The 18,870-nt window shown below is 38.3% G+C and overlaps 1 protein-coding gene across 6 annotated transcripts in view; it reads left to right on the top strand.

The window, feature by feature from the left end:
- Positions 1–18,870, top strand: part of LOC131245200 (structural maintenance of chromosomes flexible hinge domain-containing protein GMI1-like) — a 139,034-nt gene that overhangs the window by 57,571 nt on the left and 62,593 nt on the right. Inside the window, exons 6-11 of one of the 6 annotated variants that reach the window (XM_058244492.1) lie at positions 721–804; positions 8,145–8,217; positions 13,619–13,674; positions 13,746–13,851; positions 13,998–14,066; positions 16,893–16,979. The exons of 2 other annotated variants lie outside the window; for them this stretch is intronic. In XM_058244492.1, the coding sequence (XP_058100475.1) occupies positions 721–804; positions 8,145–8,217; positions 13,619–13,674; positions 13,746–13,851; positions 13,998–14,066; positions 16,893–16,979 (475 nt within the window). Of the gene's footprint in view, positions 1–720; positions 805–8,144; positions 8,218–13,618; positions 13,675–13,745; positions 13,906–13,997; positions 14,067–16,892; positions 16,980–18,870 lie in introns of all 6 variants that reach the window. 3 more of the 6 variants (XM_058244491.1, XM_058244494.1, XM_058244493.1) reach the window with 3 other exon arrangements.

Here is an 18,870-nt window from a genome sequence, read left to right as displayed (position 1 = left end):
TATGTGTTTGAGTAAAAGTTTGACCTAAATTAGTAATAAGTGTGGAACCATGGAAAGTTACAATGGCAGTGTAGATTTAGTCTTAGATGAGTTTAGATGAGTTTTGTAGCATATTTAAAGGCAAAAGGTCAAACATGTGTGTGTTTCTCTCTCTCTCTCTCTTGACACACACACGAAAACAGAGAGAGAGAGAGAGAGAGAGAGAGAGAGAGAGAGAGAGAGAGAGATGGTCCACTAGATGAGTCACCTTATGAAACTCATAGGGCTAAGTTTTTTAGCATGATCCAAAAATCTGGTGGGCCATAGCAAAGTGAGAGTCAAATCAGGGGCTTGGGGGTTTTCACCTTGTTATGGCCTACTAGTTTGAATTCTAGCATTAGGAGTGTGATTCTTCCAGAATTTGGTTTAGGCGATGTCTCTTAATTGCTTTGGTGGGATTCCTTACAGCCTGCTTGGTTGCCCGGGAATGAATTCCTTACAGCCTGCTTGGTTGCCCGGGAATGAATTCCTTGATTTTTGTGTAACCTGTGGAAACTAATTGGCTTACTGTTTCCTGGGAAGAGTTTAAATTCTCTTCGGTTGATACTCTGCGTTTTCTTGGGGAATCCTGGTTTGCTGGATTTGATTTACATTGGTTAGATGTAGATAAATCCATCTTTTTTTTTTTTCCTCTTAGATTACTCAACTGAATCCTTTCTTTTCAACTCGTTATCTGTACAGTGTGGCAGTAACAGATCAAGGGATTTCGATTTTTGATTCTGGCCCAGGAATGGATGGGAGTGATGAGAAGTCTATTGTGAAGTGGTATGTTACTTACTACAATATATTTTCCTAATGTGCATCAAACTCAATGTTTCCCGGCCAGATGCAGTTTCCATTGATCGTTTTGTACTAAGGACACTAACGAGTGGTATTTGTAAATGTATTACACTATCCAGTTCCACCATACATTTACTTGAATAGAATGAGTTCATGTTCATGTATTCAATATCTGGCTATTTTTTTTTTTCAAAGATATGCATTTTATGCACTTGTTGTTTACTTGGTCCTGTTTGATGCGGCTTCCCACAAATTAATCATCAAAATAAAATTTTGATACTTGTCTAATCACAGATCCGTGCATGTAAATGTATTAAGTAATTACCAATAAAAATGGTAGTAGAAAGTTCCGGCTTAATACATTGTGTTGACGAACGAGAGGGATGCCTTTGATTCCTCGTACAAGAAGCCTTGAGGAAGAAAATGATGGCGACCTAGAGAGGGGAACCTTGCGAGATAATTTGGTGATGGGAGGCTACACTTGAGAGGGTTAGAAAAGAAAATTTAACAATATTTGGAGTATACTTTTCCATGAAATTACCATCAGTGTTTGAGTTATCTGCTAGAAATCGATAGTATCGCCGATTTTATTGGTGTCGCCAGACTTGCGATACCGAAATCCCAATAATTCGTTTCTCTTTTGGATGTGCCGATATTTTCGATTTATCGACGAGATTTTCGGATCACTGGCCAAATCAGCCAACTACCCCGTAGATTTCCATAAAATAGGCAAAACAAATGCCTTGTTTTCGGCGACATTAGGCGACGACCCTCTTATTCGGAAAAAAAATATAGAAAAGAAGAAGAAGAAGAAGAAGAAGAAGCTCTCTTACCTTTTTACTCAAGATCTACCTCAAGGAGTGGCTTTTAGCTGGATTGGTTGGCCAATCGCTGTCAACAGCGCTGGATCTTTCACAAGAAAGAAAAACCTAAAACCCCCTTTTTCCTTCTAATAGAAGTGCTTTGAAAGGAAACTAGATTTCCACCTAGACTTACGGGGATTTGATTTGGGATTTGAAAAAAATTATGAATTTGGGGAGAGATTTTTGGGAGTTTTAAAGAAAAAGCATCGAAATCGCCATTGTCGTTTGTGGGTTTACTAAAAAAGAGGACTCTTTCGTTGAACTCTCTCGACCTCTCCCATCACTTAAGAGTGGATTTTGCGCAACTCGGGCTACAGTGAAGATGGTGTGACCCTTACGGTAGGGCCCAATTTGATGCATGTATTGCATATCCATTCCGTCCATACATTTTTCCAGGTCATTCTAAGGCATGAGGAAAAAATTGAATTGGATCAAAATCTCAGGTAGACCATACTCTAATAAAGAGTGCTATTTGAACCTCTACCGTTAAAAACTTCCTAAGGCCCACTGTAATGTTTCTTTAATGTTTATTTGTCATCCAACCTGTTTATAAGGTCATATAAGCCTGGATGAAAGTAAAATAATAAATATTAGGTTGATCCAAAACTTTTGCAACCCATTAGAAAGTTTTAATGGGCAATCACCACTGTTTCCTACAGCATGGCCCACTTGAGATTTAAATCTGATTTATTTTGGTATCATGCCCTAAAATGATTTTTAAAAACATATGGATGGTGTGGATATACAATAAATACACCAAGGTGGGCCCCACCATAAGTGCCGCACCACCATCTTAGGTCAGGCCAGGCCACACCTAATCCTCTACCTTTTTAAGTAAACCAATGACGGGGGAGTCTGGAGGGCCCACCTCGATGTATGTATTGCATATCCACATCGTCCATCTTCTTTTACAGCGTATGTTAGGGCATGGTCTAAAAAAAGGAATTCATACAAGTTTCAAGTGGATCATGCTACAAGAAACAATGGTCATTGATCTCCTACCATTAAAAACTTCCTAGGGTTCACTTTAATGTTAATTGACCATCCAACCTATTGATAAGTGCATATAGACTTGGATGGATGAAAAAAAAAAAAACAAATAACAGCTTGATCCATAATGTTTGTGGCACACAATTTTTATTGGTCAATAACCACTATTTTGTATTGAGTGGTCTACCGTCTACCTAAAATTTTTATGACAATCCCTCAAATCATGTGGCAAAACAGATGGACGACATGGATATACCATGCATACATCGAGGTGGGCCCTACTATCGAGGTTCCACTCACATGGCTAGTTCCCTATCTCAGCCAGGCATGGACTAGGTAGTATCCTGGCAGGACCTAGCTAGAGACAGACTGTCCCGTCAGGGGCACTGTGCGGCCCACCACGATGATGTGTTTCATCGGCCCCGTCTATCCATTCCTTTTAGTTGATGAGCCCACAAATGAGGTAGATCAAATCCTCTAGTGGACTACACCACAAGAAATAGTAGGGATTGAATGCCTACCGCTGAAAACATAAGTTTTGGATCAATATGATATTTATTTTTTCCCTCCATACAGTTCTATGTGACCCTATGAACATCTTGGATGATAAATAAACATAAAGGCGGGCCCTAGGAAGGTTCCATACAGATCTATATGACCCTATGAACATGTTGGATGATATTTATGTTTTCCCATGAAAATTTATTATGTAATGCAATCTTTTTTGTAGTTTTTTATTCCTAAATATACAAATATATGCATTTAAGCATGTCCTGAAATTTCATTGAGAAATTCCACTGTTTTCTTCCATTTCTCCCAAATTTCCAGTTATCGGTGATATTATCGACGATAATGATATTATATCTTTATCTCCAGCTAGCGAAAGTTGTAGCGATATTGACAACTCGAACACTGGGTGCATTACATCATGTGTTTAAATTATCGGCGGTAATATCGAATTATCGCCGATATTTTCGGTATCGGTGGCTTGTCAATACCGAAAACCCCAAATTTCGAATCTCTATTAGATATTGGCGAGATTTCGTTGATTTTTCGATTTTCCGATAAAATGGCGAAATTTCGACATTTTCGGTGATTGTCTGTGATAAAATCGAGCATATGTCCAGCTTAGATGCTGGAAAATCTAAAATAAAAATAAAAATAGAAATAGAAAATACCTTTCGAGGAGTTTTGGAAGATCTTCGGTGGTTGGATTGTGGATTGACAACTCCAGTCTTCAAAAGTACGAAATAAACCCACAAGTCTTCTAACAGTAATAAATTTTAAGAATTTCGGTGAGTTTTGTGTAATCTTGCTTGATTTCTGTAAAAAAATATCCATTTTCTCGGTGAGAATTGACGTTGAAGATGTTTTAAATTGGATTTTAGGTTAAAAAAGGAAAAGGGTTTCGGTTTCCCTTTGCTTACGGAGGATTTTAGGTTTTTGCCTCCCTTTGTTTACAGAGGATTTTTTGAGTCGGGTTCCTTTTTTAAATAAAGACGTGCGATGACTCTCTAGGGCCCACCTCAATGTATGAATTGTATATCTATGCCGTCCATCCATTTTTCCATGTCATTTTAGGGCGTGTGCCCAAAAACGAAGCATAACCGGATCTCCGGTGGACTACACCACAAGAAACAATCGTCATTAAACACCCACCATTAAAAACTTTAAAGGGTCCACCGTAATGTTTATTTCGCATCCAAGCTGTTCATAAGGTCACACAGACCTAGATGAAGGGAAAACACAAATATCAACATGATCCAAAACTTTTGTGGCCCACAATTTTTTTTTTTAATGGTGAATGACCATTGTTTCTTGTAGTGTGGTCAGTGGTCCACCTGAGATTTAGATTTGTTTCATTTTTCAGCTCATGTCCTAAAATGAGCTAGTAGAACAGATGGGCAACGTAGATATACAACATATACATTGAGGTGGGATCCACAGCCAGATTCTTTCCCACCCACGCTGATGGTTCAGCGGAAGCGAATTACATGGTGTGCCACATGCACCAACCTCCATGGTGTGTTGACACCACCAAATTCTATGAGCCCCACCATGAGTTTTTTGCTATATCCAAACCATCCTTCCATTTGGCGAGATCGTTTTAGAGCCTGAGCCCATAAATGAGACGGATCCAATTCTTAAGTGGACCGCACCACATAAAGCAATGGGGACATTGATTCCCACTGTTGAAACCTTCCTATGGCCACCCTGATGTTTATTTGCCATCCAACCTATTCATAAGGTCACGTAAACTTGAATGAAGGGGAAAAAACAAATATAAGATTTATCCAAAACTTTTGTGACCCCCAAGAAATTTTCAATAGTAGGCCTTCAATCCCCGCTGCTTTCTATGGTGTGGTCCGCATGAGCTTTGGATATGTCTTGTTTTTTGGTTCAAGTCCTAAAAATATTTCGGCAAATGGACTAACGGTTTGGATATAACAATGATCATATTGGAGCTCACAAAACTTGGTGACATCAATATAGAGGTTGGTGGTATGTAGCACACCACGCAATCTGCTTCCCAGTTCTGCAATGTAGCAAGGCCTTTCACAGGAATGCATTGGAAGTTAGGTGGGGCCATGGGGCCCACCATGATATTTGTCAGAAATCCATCCCGTCCATTCATTTTGCCCGATCATGTTTGGTCATGAGCTAAAAATGAAGACCATCAGATTTCTTTCATTTTAACTGTCCAATAAATGTCCACCAACTAGATATTTAGATGATTAAAAAAAGCTTAATTTGGATTCATGATATAGCTTAAGCAGGATACCATAATTTGAACAATTTAATTTGACACTTGTGTGCCACGTGTTCAATTTCTAAGTGCCCGTATATAAAATCCATTTTTATATTTTTTAAATAAAATAAATCTATTTTTAAGATAAAATAAATTATTTCTTTCTTTCTTTAAATGGGGCCCATTGTGGCCTGATTTATTACATGATGAGGATGGGCTAGCCTAATGGGACCCATTAGGATCCATTGGGGCCATTTCAAGGAAAATAAAGTATTACATTGTTTATTTTTAATTTTTGGATTTATTTTAAAATATTTTAAAATATAAATTAATAATGTATTTAATGAAAAAATATTAAAAAAACCTATATGTATGGATTATGTAATGAATGGTGGATTGATGGGTATATGGGATGGATGGAAGGTTGGATGTATAGATGGGATGGATGTTTGGGTGGATAGTTGGATGTATAGGTGGGATGGATGAATGGATTAGAATTTGGATGAGTTGTTGGATGGATGGATTGAATGGTTGGTTGGATGGATGGGTGGATGGATGAATGGATTAGAATTTTGATGAGTTGATGGATGGATGGATTGGATTGGATAGATGGATGGATGAATGGATGGGATGACTGGATGGGTATGTGGTTGGATGGGTGGATGGATTGGATAGTTGGATGGATGGGATGGTTAGATGTATAGATGGGATGGATGGATGATTGGATAGATGGATGGTTGGATGGTTAGATGTATAGATGGGATGGAAGGATGATTGGATAGATGGAAGGATGGATTTATTATAACAACACATGCTTAGGCCCCATTAAATGAAAACTTATTATGTATATATATATTTTTTTGTTATTTTTTTATTCCTAAATATGTAAATGTGTATTTAAACATCTCCTAAAGTTTCACTAAAAAAATCCACCATTTTTCCTAAGTTTCTCCGCATTTCCGGTTATCAGCAATATTATCGGTGATAACGATATTTTATCTTTATCTCTGGCCAGCGAAACTTGTAGCGATACCGACAACTCGAACACTGATTACCATCACCATCATCGAAGGCTTATCCCAATTAATTGTTGTCAGTTCCATGAATCTTGTTCCATTGTTCCATTCTATTAAGCACCAGACCTTCAGTTAGACCATAGGTCATCAAGTCTTTTCTTATTACCTCCATCCACATCCTTTTGGGTCTTCCCTTTGCACTTTTAGAGCCTTTAATTTGTACTAACTCCTAACTGATGCCAATCTTGGTCTTCGTTGCATATGACCAAACCATTATTCTATATTGCCTTTACGATTTTCCTAGATTGTTTTGAAATTTTTTTGTGGAAAAAATTGTGACCGTTATGCCTACCTCCCTCGATACGGTCGTTATGTGCCTAGTTATTGCAATTGTATTTGATAGGAGTGTTGTTGCTTGGCAAGGTGTTCTGTAACTGTAACGGTGGCTGTAACGGCCACCACCGTTACCTTTACGATACGGGGCATAACGGTTGTTACGGCCCCGTAACGGCCGTTACAGTCCCTCTTTTTTATTTTTTTTATTTATTGAAAAAACCCTCGAAAAACCTATAACTGCCCCATTTGCCCCGTAATGGTGATTAAAAAAGTATGAAAAACCTGTATATGTCTCGTAATAGACTGTTACAGGGCTTTTATGGCATTCATAGGGGATGTAACGTGCTGTTTATGGGAATTACAGGTCATTTTTTTCCATAACGACTGTTACGGCCGTTACGACCCTGTAACGTGTAACGGTTGCCACCGTTACCTTTACGTAACTGCCTTTACGACCCCGTAACGGCCTTTACAGCACACCATGTTTCTCAGTTAGATTGATCTTTAGTAACTTGCATGTATTGATTTGTAAAAGAAATTGTTTTCGGACATTTGATTTCTTCTTCCGAATGACAATTTTCTGTATCCTTCTCCAATTTGGGATTGTTTGGCAGGAGTAAATTAGTGTGCATTGGAAAAGGTAAGATTGTTTGTTTGGTGTGAATATGTGGTAAATGGAAAGGTGCTTTTTGTTGTGTTTGGAAATCACTCTGTTTTGTTATGAATTGGTGGGAATCAACCGGTAAATGGAGTAACAAGGGCATCGCTAGGCTACTAATCCGCCATTCACGTGGCACATAGATGACACCTCAAATAATCCAATTATTGGCTGCATCACGAAAATCACACTAATTGAATGATCCAAAATGTCCAAACGTTGGCAATGTAATGGATGGTTAAAAAAGATTGGTGAGTCACGTTATCTAAGATCCTTTCGTTTGTGACCCACCTGAAGCTTGGAGTTTCTTCATTTTGGCTACAAAGTATATATTTCAATGGGCATATTACAATCATTTTGTCAATTTTCACATATGTACACTAATTTGGGGCGCATTAAATATACTACAAAATTCCTATGCATTCTTCAAATCACGTGCTGCCAAACACAAATTTTGGATTCCAGTGGGTTCCAATTACAGGCTGTGAAACATAATAGAGGATTCCAAATGACATGGATTCCATGGTAATTCTGATTTGGATTCCAATTCACACCAATTTAGGGGTTCCAAAGGACCCCTTATGGATGCTGTGGGGCTTATGGAAAATAGGAGAATATCATGTTTTTTATGCTGAATATTTTTTCTTCCTTTGAGATATGGTTGACACAAGATTCGTGCTAGTGTTTATTTTGACATCTTCATCTTTTTCTAGGGGAAAGATGGGTTCCTCAAATCATAGGTCTTCTAAAGGATTAGCTATAGGTGGAAAACCACCTTATTTAATGGTAAGGCGTATTTAATGGTAAGGCGAAACTATATACTGATACATGTGATCTGTATTTTACATACTTTTATGAATGTAATTCTACTTATTCTGTGAAATGAACCATGCCACCCTCTAACCCTTGTTTGTAGTTTCTGATGCTTTAGTTCTGCAGTACGAGATTGTAGCCTAGCTGTTTTCTTATATTATAATGCAACACATATGATCGTTATTAGCCTTTTTTTTTTTTTGTGATTTAAAATATAGTCTGAAAGCAATTCTTTATTAAAAATAATAAATTACAAAAGTCTTTAAAATAGTTAATTCATTTGTTAAAAATGATTACCATGTTAACTGTGAGAGATATATCTAAATCCGGTAGTTAGGAATATATACTTACAGAAGCTCCTGTCCGTGTCCTTAAATGAGTTCCTTTCAATATATGACCTTGGCATTGACTAATTTAAGTAGACAGTATGGTAAAACTGATATGTAAGTAGAGTGCTGGTTGTTGGAAACATCTTGTTGTGTGCTACGTAGGTACGACTTTCAATTACGTAGGTGGCAATCATATGACTATGTGAAACAACCTGGAGTACATGACTTACCTTAGGATGGAGACATCCCCCCACATGGGATTAATGTAACAATTGGTTGCACACGGTATTAGGTCAGTCGTGATTTGTAAAGACTATATTTGAATGGATTACATCTGCTTGGATGATCTTCTTGGAAGTAGTAAGAGAAGAGTGTATGAAGAGCAGCCGAAGGGAGGAATGGTTCGCCATAGGACTATAAATCTACATGCCTCTCCTCAACTTGTTTGCGGTTGCATGTACACATTGAGATTTTAGGATTGACACACCGCTCCTATACAACGCATGTTTATAGAAACCTTACCACCATCATCACGTGTAGGGCATTCTCGTCGATGGCGAAGGCCTAACCACCGCGGTAATATATTCGTTGGATATGCTTGTCATAGGTGGTAAGCCAGTGCATGTTGTTGGGTTGGTGTAGGTAGGAAGTAGCTCCCGCAAAATTCCAACGGATGCTCATGGAAATTATAGGTTGAAACTATCGGTGGAGGACTTGGTCCACAAATACATAATGTATGCATGCACGAAGAAAGCGTCTATTAACATTTGTTGGACTGACATTTTGCATGATATGGCCAGCATTGTAGTAGCTAAAATCTCCATGGATTCGTGCTTGGCTTTAGGGACGTTAGTCTTTGATATTGACATCACGTTTTCAATGCAATAGTGAATCATATGGTGGAGAAGCCCTCTTGAATGGGTTTTGGCGATGGCTAAATATTGGGATTATTGAGGGTGAATCAAGGTAACGAAGATGCAGGTTAATTATTTTCATCATCCGACATTTCCCTCACCCAAACTCTCTAAGTGATGATCAAGTACATCCCCGCTCCTTTCAACGCCACTACCGATTGATATCTAGGCTTTGTTGCATGTGTATGGGAGAAAAGTACACCGCAAGGAGAGACTCTCTCAACAATCATTCAAATGCAGAGATGATCTCTTTGTATCTACTTACTTTGCATGATTTTGAAAATCAATGCTTTCCTTGGACACACCATTAGAGGAATTTGGCTCGAAATTATAGCTGCTGGCACCTCTCATCCAATCTTGTGGCGTTCGTAAATTGATAGGTAAGTGAGAGTTATCTTGGTTGTATAAGGAAATTTGGATTATGGATTTAGTTGTGGTCATTTCATGGGCTACCATGCAAAAATAACAATGATTGGACCATCTAACCATTAGATCAAAAGCCCATAAAATTATTGACGAAGATTGTTTTTGTAAATAGGTCCAATCAACCATTTGACCTTCTATTTATCAGGACCCATCATGGATTGCTTATGGTTCTAAAGAATCACTTCTATCAAAGAAATCCTTACCATATTACATCCGTAAATTGGAAAATGGATGGCTAAAAAAAGGATAGCTTGATGGGTATCATTAGATTGACCTCAAAAGTGGGTATCTTCAAATACATATTTGCCAATAGATGAATGGTATACAACCTTCAAGATGAAGGATGGGCTAATTGAGTGGCTAGTCATGCCTTTAGGCTTAAGCAAGGCTCCGAGTACATTCACAAGACTAATGTCCCAGGTGTTCAGGCCCTTAATGGGTAAGTTCCTTGTGGTATATTTCGACGACATCCTCATTTATGGTCCAAGGAACAACCCCTCCACCATTTGAAGCAAGTTTCTAGGATACTTAACGGAGAAGTTATATTCTAACCTGAAGAAGTGTTCTTTCATGTCTAATGAAGTTTTCTTTGGCTTCATTGTTTCATCTGAGAGCATTTTTGCAGATTCCAAGAAAGTTAAGGCTATAGTAAGTTGTCCTGAACCACAAAACATTCATGAGGTGCTTAGCTTCCATGATTTAGTCACTTTTATAGGCGGTTCGTTCGAGGCTTCAGTTCCATTATGGCTCCCATTATGAATTGTGTTAAGAAGGTAGAGTTCTAATGGACTAATGCAGCCTTTAAATCATTCGAAGAGATTAAGGGCAAGATGATTGAGGCTTCTATCATGCACCTTCCTGACTTTTCTAAAGTCTTCGAGGTTGTGTGTGACGCATCTGGGGTAGGTAGAGGTGGAGTGCTTGGCTTGGAAGGGCACCTTGTTGGCTATTTCAGTGAGAAGTTGAATGAGGCGAAGTAACGATACTCTACCCATGACAAGGAATTTTACGCAGTAGTCCAATCCTTGCGATGTAGGTGACATTACCTACTATTGCAAGAGTTCGTTTTGTTTTCCGACCATGAGGGTTGCGATACTTGAACTCCCCAAAAAAATTAAACCCAAGGCATGCCAAGCGGGTTTAGTTTCTCAAGGAGTACACATTTGTTCTGAAACATAAGGTCGGGGTCGAGAATAACCTTGTTGATGCCTTTAGTCGTTGAGTGACGTTACTCCATTCCATGTGTGGAAGTCACTAGGTTCGAACAATTGAAGGGATAATGCCTCGTGTGCCTAGATTTTGGAAAAATGTACATGTCACTTTAGGTTGATCGGTTGAGGAGTGATAGTAGATTTGTCCTAATCGATGAGTTTTTTATTTAATTATGATAGACTGCAGTCCCCTCACCTCCCTACGAGATTTTCTAGTTTGAGAACTTCACGCCGAAGTAGCCGGTCATTTTGGTAGAAATTGGATTACTGCTCTTGTCGAGGATAGATTCTATTAGCCTCGTCTCAAGCGAGACGTTGCCAAAATTATTGGGCAATATAGGACTTGTCAGTTGGCAAAGCAAAAAACGTAGAACACCAGATTATATATGCCTTTGCCAGTGCCACACACTTCGTGGCGAGATATTAATATGGATTTCGTGCTTGGGCTACCCAAGACAATTAGAAAGCATGATTCCATCTTTGTGGTGGACTGTTTTTCAAAAATGGCCCATTTTCTCTCAGGTTTCAAAACGTTTGATGTCTCCGACATTGCCAAGCTTTTCCGTGGAGAGGTGGTTCGCTTGCATGGTTTGACGAAGACTATTGTGTCTGATAGAGATGTGAGATTCATGAGTTATTTTTGGAAGACACTTTGGCATATGATGGGTACGAGACTCCAGTTCTCGTCGCCATACCATCCCCAAACTTATGGTTTAACGGAAGTGGTGCTTTCGACCTGCCTGATCTGCCCCACAACCCGTGGCCCTTGCTAGACTATTCTTCCTAGCCTTTGCCTTCTTTACCATCCATACCTTCCAGAAGAGGAGATCGAAGGTATCTTGGATGAATAGGTGGTTTCTACTGGACACAGAGGATTCTAGAAGTAGCTCGTCAAGCGGAAGAACATGCTAGAGTCAGACAATACGTGGATAATAGAGACCAAGCTTCAAAAACTAGACTCGGATCTCCTAGAGCATTATTGTAGTTTTATTTTGCAAGAGGTACTCTTCTTATCCAATGGGAGTTGATGAAGTCATCCAAGCTCCTTTTAGAGTTAATCAGAGTCGGATGAAAGCTACCCTAGTTTCGTTATTTCTAGATGATCATTGCGTGGGGCCTAGTAGGCCTGATTTAAGTTCCTAGCCCCATTAAAGACCCCACATGCATGATCTGCCTTCTTTACCATCCATACCTACCAGAAGAGGAGATCGAATGTTTCTTAGATGAACAAATGGTTTCTACCGGACATGGAGGAGTCCAGAAGCATCTCGCTAAGTGGAATAACATGATAGAGTCAGACAATACATGGATTACAGATACTGAGCTTCAAAAACTAGACTCGAATCTCCTAGAGCATTATTACAGTTTTATTTCGCCAAAGGCGAATCTTCTCAGCCGAGGGGAGTTGATGAGGTCATTTGAGCACCTTTTAGAGTTTAAACAGATACAGAGGAAAACTACCCTAGTTTCGTTATGGCTAGATGATCATTACATGGGACTCAGTGTGTCCAATTTAAGTTCCTAGCCTCATTGAAGACCCCACATACATGATTGTGCATCTTTAAAGACTGTACACGAGGAAGATTTATGTGGGTTGCTTGGCTAGGAGTGTTAGACCACTGGATCGTGATTGCGGACCATCTTGATCGTGGACCCATTGGACACGATGGAGCCATTGGGATGGCTTAGTTAGTTATTTTGTTTTTTTATTTTAGGTATTGTGATTTATTTTATAATTTAGTTGAAATAATGGTGTTTTAGACATTTTATATGCAATAAGGGTATTTTTGTAAAAACACCCCAAATAGACTAGCAAAGGGTTGAGCATGGGAAACTCCACAAAATGCCTATCATCCTAGAATATGCCCCCAATGCCACTGGATCTGGTTTAGCTGTTGGAGGTACAACTGAAGTTTAGTTTTCAGAATTGGGCACCTAAGTGTTCTAAAGAACATCACTTCAAATTTGGACTGTGGCCATCAATAACCTTCACCTGCCCTCTCTTAAATTCCTTACAAGATGAAGGTCAATGGAAATGGACGTACTCATTTCGAGATTGGAGAAAAGTCCACCATGACAATGTTTAATAATTTAATTCATGAAGATGCACTTTTTATGTGCTGAAGTGTGTACTTCTCACGATAAACTACGCTGGATGCCACCCTCCATCTGATAGGCCTAAAGAACGTTTGAAATCTAATCTAAAGCAGGAACATTAATAACAATAATTTACCTTTTGGGAAATGCTGTTGATCAAAACTTTTTTGATGAAATTTTCTTTTCCAGTCTTATGCTTTATAGCTTTTTCCTTTTTTTTTTTTTTTTGTTGAACTATTAAGTGGTTTTTGTTTGGGCGTGATGATCTGTAAAATTTATTAGTTGTCTTCTATTACCTAGAAATTTCAAAATGTTTCTTCTTGACGTCCTTAAATATTCTGGTGGTTACAATTTTCCATTCTATTCATTCTATCATGTTGTCTTGTTGAATATGCAGCCTTTATTCGGTATGTTTGGTTACGGAGGACCTATTGCTTCAATGCATTTGGGAAGGTATGGAATTTACAAACCACGCAAAGTTTGATTCAATTCTATCTAATTTTCACATATTTGTTATAATACAGGTGTGCTTTAGTTTCTTCCAAGACAAAGGAGTCAAAGAAAGTCTATACTCTATATCTTGAGCGGGAGGCTTTACTCAACAACTCTCGTTCCGAATGCATTTGGAGGGTAGAACTTTTTAGATTGCTGATTGTTTCTGGAAGGATGTTGCCATATTCTAATGTTGTGATATCTTCAATTATGAAGGGTTTTTATTCTTGTGAGCTTTCTCATTATATTTCTGATCTGAATCTCAGTCTTTTATGCTGTTGTAGACGGATGGTGGGATACGGGATCCTCTAGAAGATGAAATTCAGACATCACCTCATGGTAGCTTTACAAAGGTAAGCCCCCCTCGCTCCAAAAATAACAATGATATACAATGATTTCTTCCTAACTAGCCCGACATGTCATGACGGATGGGTCTTAGCATATCCCAACCCGGCAATGCCATCATTTGACAGGTTCTTCCTAAGCGCCGCCCCCCGCCCGCCCCCTGCCCTGAAAAGATAAAAGAGATTGTTGACTGAGGCTGGTTGTAGAGAATGGTTTGACAGGAGTAAGGTTGCTCAGAGCATCTCAAATTCTCAACCAATTCGACAGTTTACCCGTTTCCATGATTTTCTGATGGCTCGCTGGGCTCCAAAAGCAGACTGAGGCAGTCTCATTTAGCGATCCCGCCATTTCCACTCACACAATATCTCAATTTTACTTTCATCCACATTGAGTTCTCCTCATAGGAGAATCTTAATTCAGCCTGGAGGGGATGCAAATGTATCAAAGAAAGAAAAGCAAGATTGTAGGAAGAACCCCAACAATCCGCGTGATCACAACGCCTCCTCTCAGTCTTTCTTCCAAGTCAAAGAAACACCTAAAACTATACAATTTTTTTTTCTTCTAATCCATCCTAATGCTTTGCATACTCAAGCAGGCTTAAGACAAAAGTAAGAAAACCTAATTAAATAGAGAATGATGAAAATGCCCTTGAATCCCGTCAGCACCCTTTGAGCCCGATGTAAATTGTCCATAACTCACTCAAATGACATTAGCATTGTAAGATCTTGGGTTCGTTTAAAAGCTAATTCAATACGCCTAGCCCTTAGAAAGGCGCTAATATCGTGTGATTCTCACATGATTTGATTCCCAAAAGTATCCCACAAAAAATTGATGAAAATATGATGGAAACTTCTTAAATACTCAATCTAACCCTAAAAGCTAATTAAAATGAACACATACAAGCAATATAATGATCTTTTGATTGATCCCATTGGCTACACTGTATTTTTTTTTGAAATATACTATAGATGTTTTATGGAAAAGCTATTTGACAAAATCAAAGCTGCAAAAAATATGAAAGGGATTACATCCCAAATGGTAACTCAGCGTTACAGCACAAACATAAATGCAATATCAAATGCATTGACATTTAAAATCTCCGAAGCCCATTCTATGACATCCCTCTTTGATTTTCACACGATTTCCCACACACCCTATTTGTTGGGGGAACATGCCAATTGTGTTCCTTCCCAATATTCCAAAGCTCGGCAAGCACAACCGGTCGCCAAGATGCTAACTTATCCTTAGCAAGTAAACACCGTGCCACATTCATACCATTTTGATTACTCAAAGTGGCATCACCTAGTTGATGCCAAGGTCTTCACAAAAGTGATCCACACTCGTCCCACAAAGGAGCAATGTATGAATAGATCTGGACCTGTGTTTGGTGAATCGCCACCGTAGTCAACAGTCAAACTATGGCTAAAATTTCTTTAGGGTTGGTCATTCCACACGAGGGCTTGTGTGCTGATCTTAAGTTAAAATCGAAAAATTGTATCTGAATTACCACCAAATTGCGTAACCAAACTTTGTTATGGTCCATAGGTTTTATGTGTTATTATTCTTATCTGTATCACACTAATGGGATATAGATACATGTATCATTATTGTCAATAATATTATTGCCTATGCTGGGAATGTATTGCCATCCAAGGGAAATATTAGGAAAATGGTGGGATTTTTAGTGGCACTTCAGTAGATGTTAATTACACATGATTCCATACTTGGACTCAAAATATTACAAAAAACAACTTGAGATAACACGCTTCTGCCCCTTTTAAAGCAAACTTGGGAACCCCCATGTGGTCACACATGTGAGCCCCACTTGGGATCTACATGAGGGAGGGTGCTAGTTTTGGTCTATTGTATTATTGCTTCATAAAGGCAAAAGGAGAAATTACTCTCGTCTATAAGTTACAAACAATAGAATTTGTAGTTGCACAACTTTTCTGTTTTTGTTCTGTGAATTTGGTTAGTTTCGGAATCCTATTTTGCCCTTGGAAGATCTGTGAATTCTTTATAAGCTTGATGAGAATTCTTTTCTGTAAAGAATCACTTCTATGATTTGTTCAGTGCCAATTTAGGTCTCTTCTACTCCTTTCAAGAGACCAACTTTCCCTCCAAAAGAACTTGCTCCCTTGTTTTTTTTGTTAGTGTGTTTTTCATTGCGTATATACCTGGGATTGCATCAATGCACACTACTACCTACTTGTATGATTGTAACTTTTGCCTGAATTATTGGCGATGCAATCTGGTTATCAAATAATTGAGAAATTGATATTCAAATTGCTAAATAGATAAAGTAAACACCCCACTCCAGACAAGGATATTCAAGTAGATAAGACTAAACTTAATTAAATTGAAATCTTTGCACCTGTTAGAAGCACGTAAAAAATTCTAGAATCTCAAAATTAACTTGTGCCCCTCATCTTTTAAAAGATTTGGATGTCGGAAGCTGCTTCATTTGGTGCATTCACTGATGTACTCCCTTGACAAAGATTGTGATATCATTGATAGACATCATGGGCATAAATTGCATTTAGGAACTTTGTTTTAAGTTTCTTTTTCAAGTTTTCCAAAGAAGTTTCTTTATCCTGAAAAGTGTATCTTTGGCTTCAGCCAAGGGTATCTAGCAGGTTTTCTCATGGAACCAATTTACTTTGTTATTGTGTGCTGATTGTTACCAATGTTTTAATTTGTTGACATGCCTCCATGTATAAACTTAATAAAAACGGCCCACAAACTAGATACTGGAATGGTAACACCTGACATATGTTTTGCTTATTGTGGCTGGATTATATTGTTCTGTAAATTGTTGTGGAATGCTTTGGCAGGTTGAAATTTATGAGCCAAAATTAAGGTGCTTGGAAGAATTTCAACTACAATGTAGGCTGAAGGACATCTATTTTCCATATATTCAGGTTACTGAACTATTGAGCAAAAAGATACTGATCCTAGTTGTCTTTCATTTTATAAATTTTACATTGTTTCCATGTCCTTGATATTCCACGTGTTTGATTTACAACTTCTAAATTGCTGTGGTTTGGGTTATTGTTCTGAAAATTGAGATTTATTCCGATATGGTATATATTGCAATCCGTTTGATTGGTGCCAGATGGTAGCTTCCATTTTTAAAATTTTTAATTTTTTTTTTTTAAATTTTATAAATGCAATTTGATGCAAGAAGAATTAGGAATCCAGAATTATGGTCAGTTTTCATGGGGAAACTTGTGAACGCCCCTCCAAGAATGTCCTGTTGGCAAGGACCCTCGAAAACAAAAATTCTATTCCTCGTACTAAATGACGTTTTATATTTTCTACGAAACTATGTGGACCCTAAAAACCTTGAGCATTAACTTGGGACCAAAGCAAGATTTTTGGTAGCCTAAAGGACATAAAAAGAGTTATTTAGAAACATGTTACTAGATAGAAATGCTCCCCAATAACTCCATTATTGTAAATATTAAATGCACCACTAAATTCCCTACTACATCAATTTACTCAAACTGCCCTCAGGTAAAAATAAAATACTTGATTTGCCATTTGCGGATTGGACTGCACTCTTGAAAGTGACAAGATGGTGGATATAGTAGAAGATGATTTGATGATTATGGTGTGGAGAATGGAGGGGAAGTGTGAGAGAGTAGAGGAGGAAAGAAGAGCATTTGGGGGAAATGTTGTGTGTAGGCCAACATGCCCTAACACAGTGTTTTATTAGAATAGGGCATATAGTACACTGCAGGAGAAGAAAAAAGTGTGCATATATATTTACATTAAAAGAGCCACTAACCACCCAAACTCTACACTAACACTCTGGACTCCCTCAAGTTGGAGCATAGATGTTTATCATGCCCAACTTGTCACGAACACGATGAAGAGAATCCTTACTCAAAGACTTTGTAAGAACATCAGCAAGCTGATCCCCGGATCGAACAAAAGGGGTAATGATTTCCTTAGAAGCAACTTTTTCCCAAATAAAGTGACAATCGACCTCAATATGCTTCGTGCGTTCGTGGATAACCGGGTTACGAGCAATATAGATGGTCGCTTGGTTGTCGCAGTGAAGATGAATAGGAGCTGAAGGAGGATAGCTGAAAGGAGTGAGCTAACAGTTCTAGAGGGGGGGTGAATAGGACTGCCAAATAAAAATTTCAAGGTACTGAAATAATAAATAAATCAGAATAAATCACTAATCTTGATAGCAGTAGTATTGAGAAATTGATTCAAACTTTGTTCATAGGACAGCCTTACACGAAAAACAAAGTTTTAGGTAGGACAATCTGTTTTCATGAACGTAGTAAGGATCAAGATTACAAGCTAAGCAAGTGACAAGAGTGAGATATCTATTACAAGTATTCACCACATAAGCATAAACAAATTACAACCATTCACCACATATACAAAAATTTAAACCATTCACCACAAACACCAGAAGTTATAGTGGTTCGGTGTGTACACTAACCGTTCTCAAATAGCCACACCTACTCCACTCCCAATAATCACAACCCACGTGATATTGGCGTTCACTAATAAATAAGGTTTTCACAGGTTCATCTTAAAACCTATACAGTTATGTTTTTAGATGGGCTATCACAAACAAAACCCCACGTTGAGATTTTCTAGCTATCTCAGTCAAAACCAATACAAGAGATTTTCTGGATATCTCAAAGAAACCAAAAACAAAAGTACAGAATGATACTTATCTTCTTCTTTGAAGTCGTTCCTGATGTAGCCCGTAGAACCGCTTCGTTTGATGTAGAATGTTTAATGTCCAGTAATACAATCAAGGGTTCTCGGTTCTCAATTGATTTT

This window comes from Magnolia sinica, chromosome 5, assembly GCF_029962835.1.
Source record: "Magnolia sinica isolate HGM2019 chromosome 5, MsV1, whole genome shotgun sequence".
NCBI lineage: Eukaryota > Viridiplantae > Streptophyta > Magnoliopsida > Magnoliales > Magnoliaceae > Magnolia > Magnolia sinica.
This window is presented reverse-complemented; position numbering and strand designations above follow the sequence as displayed.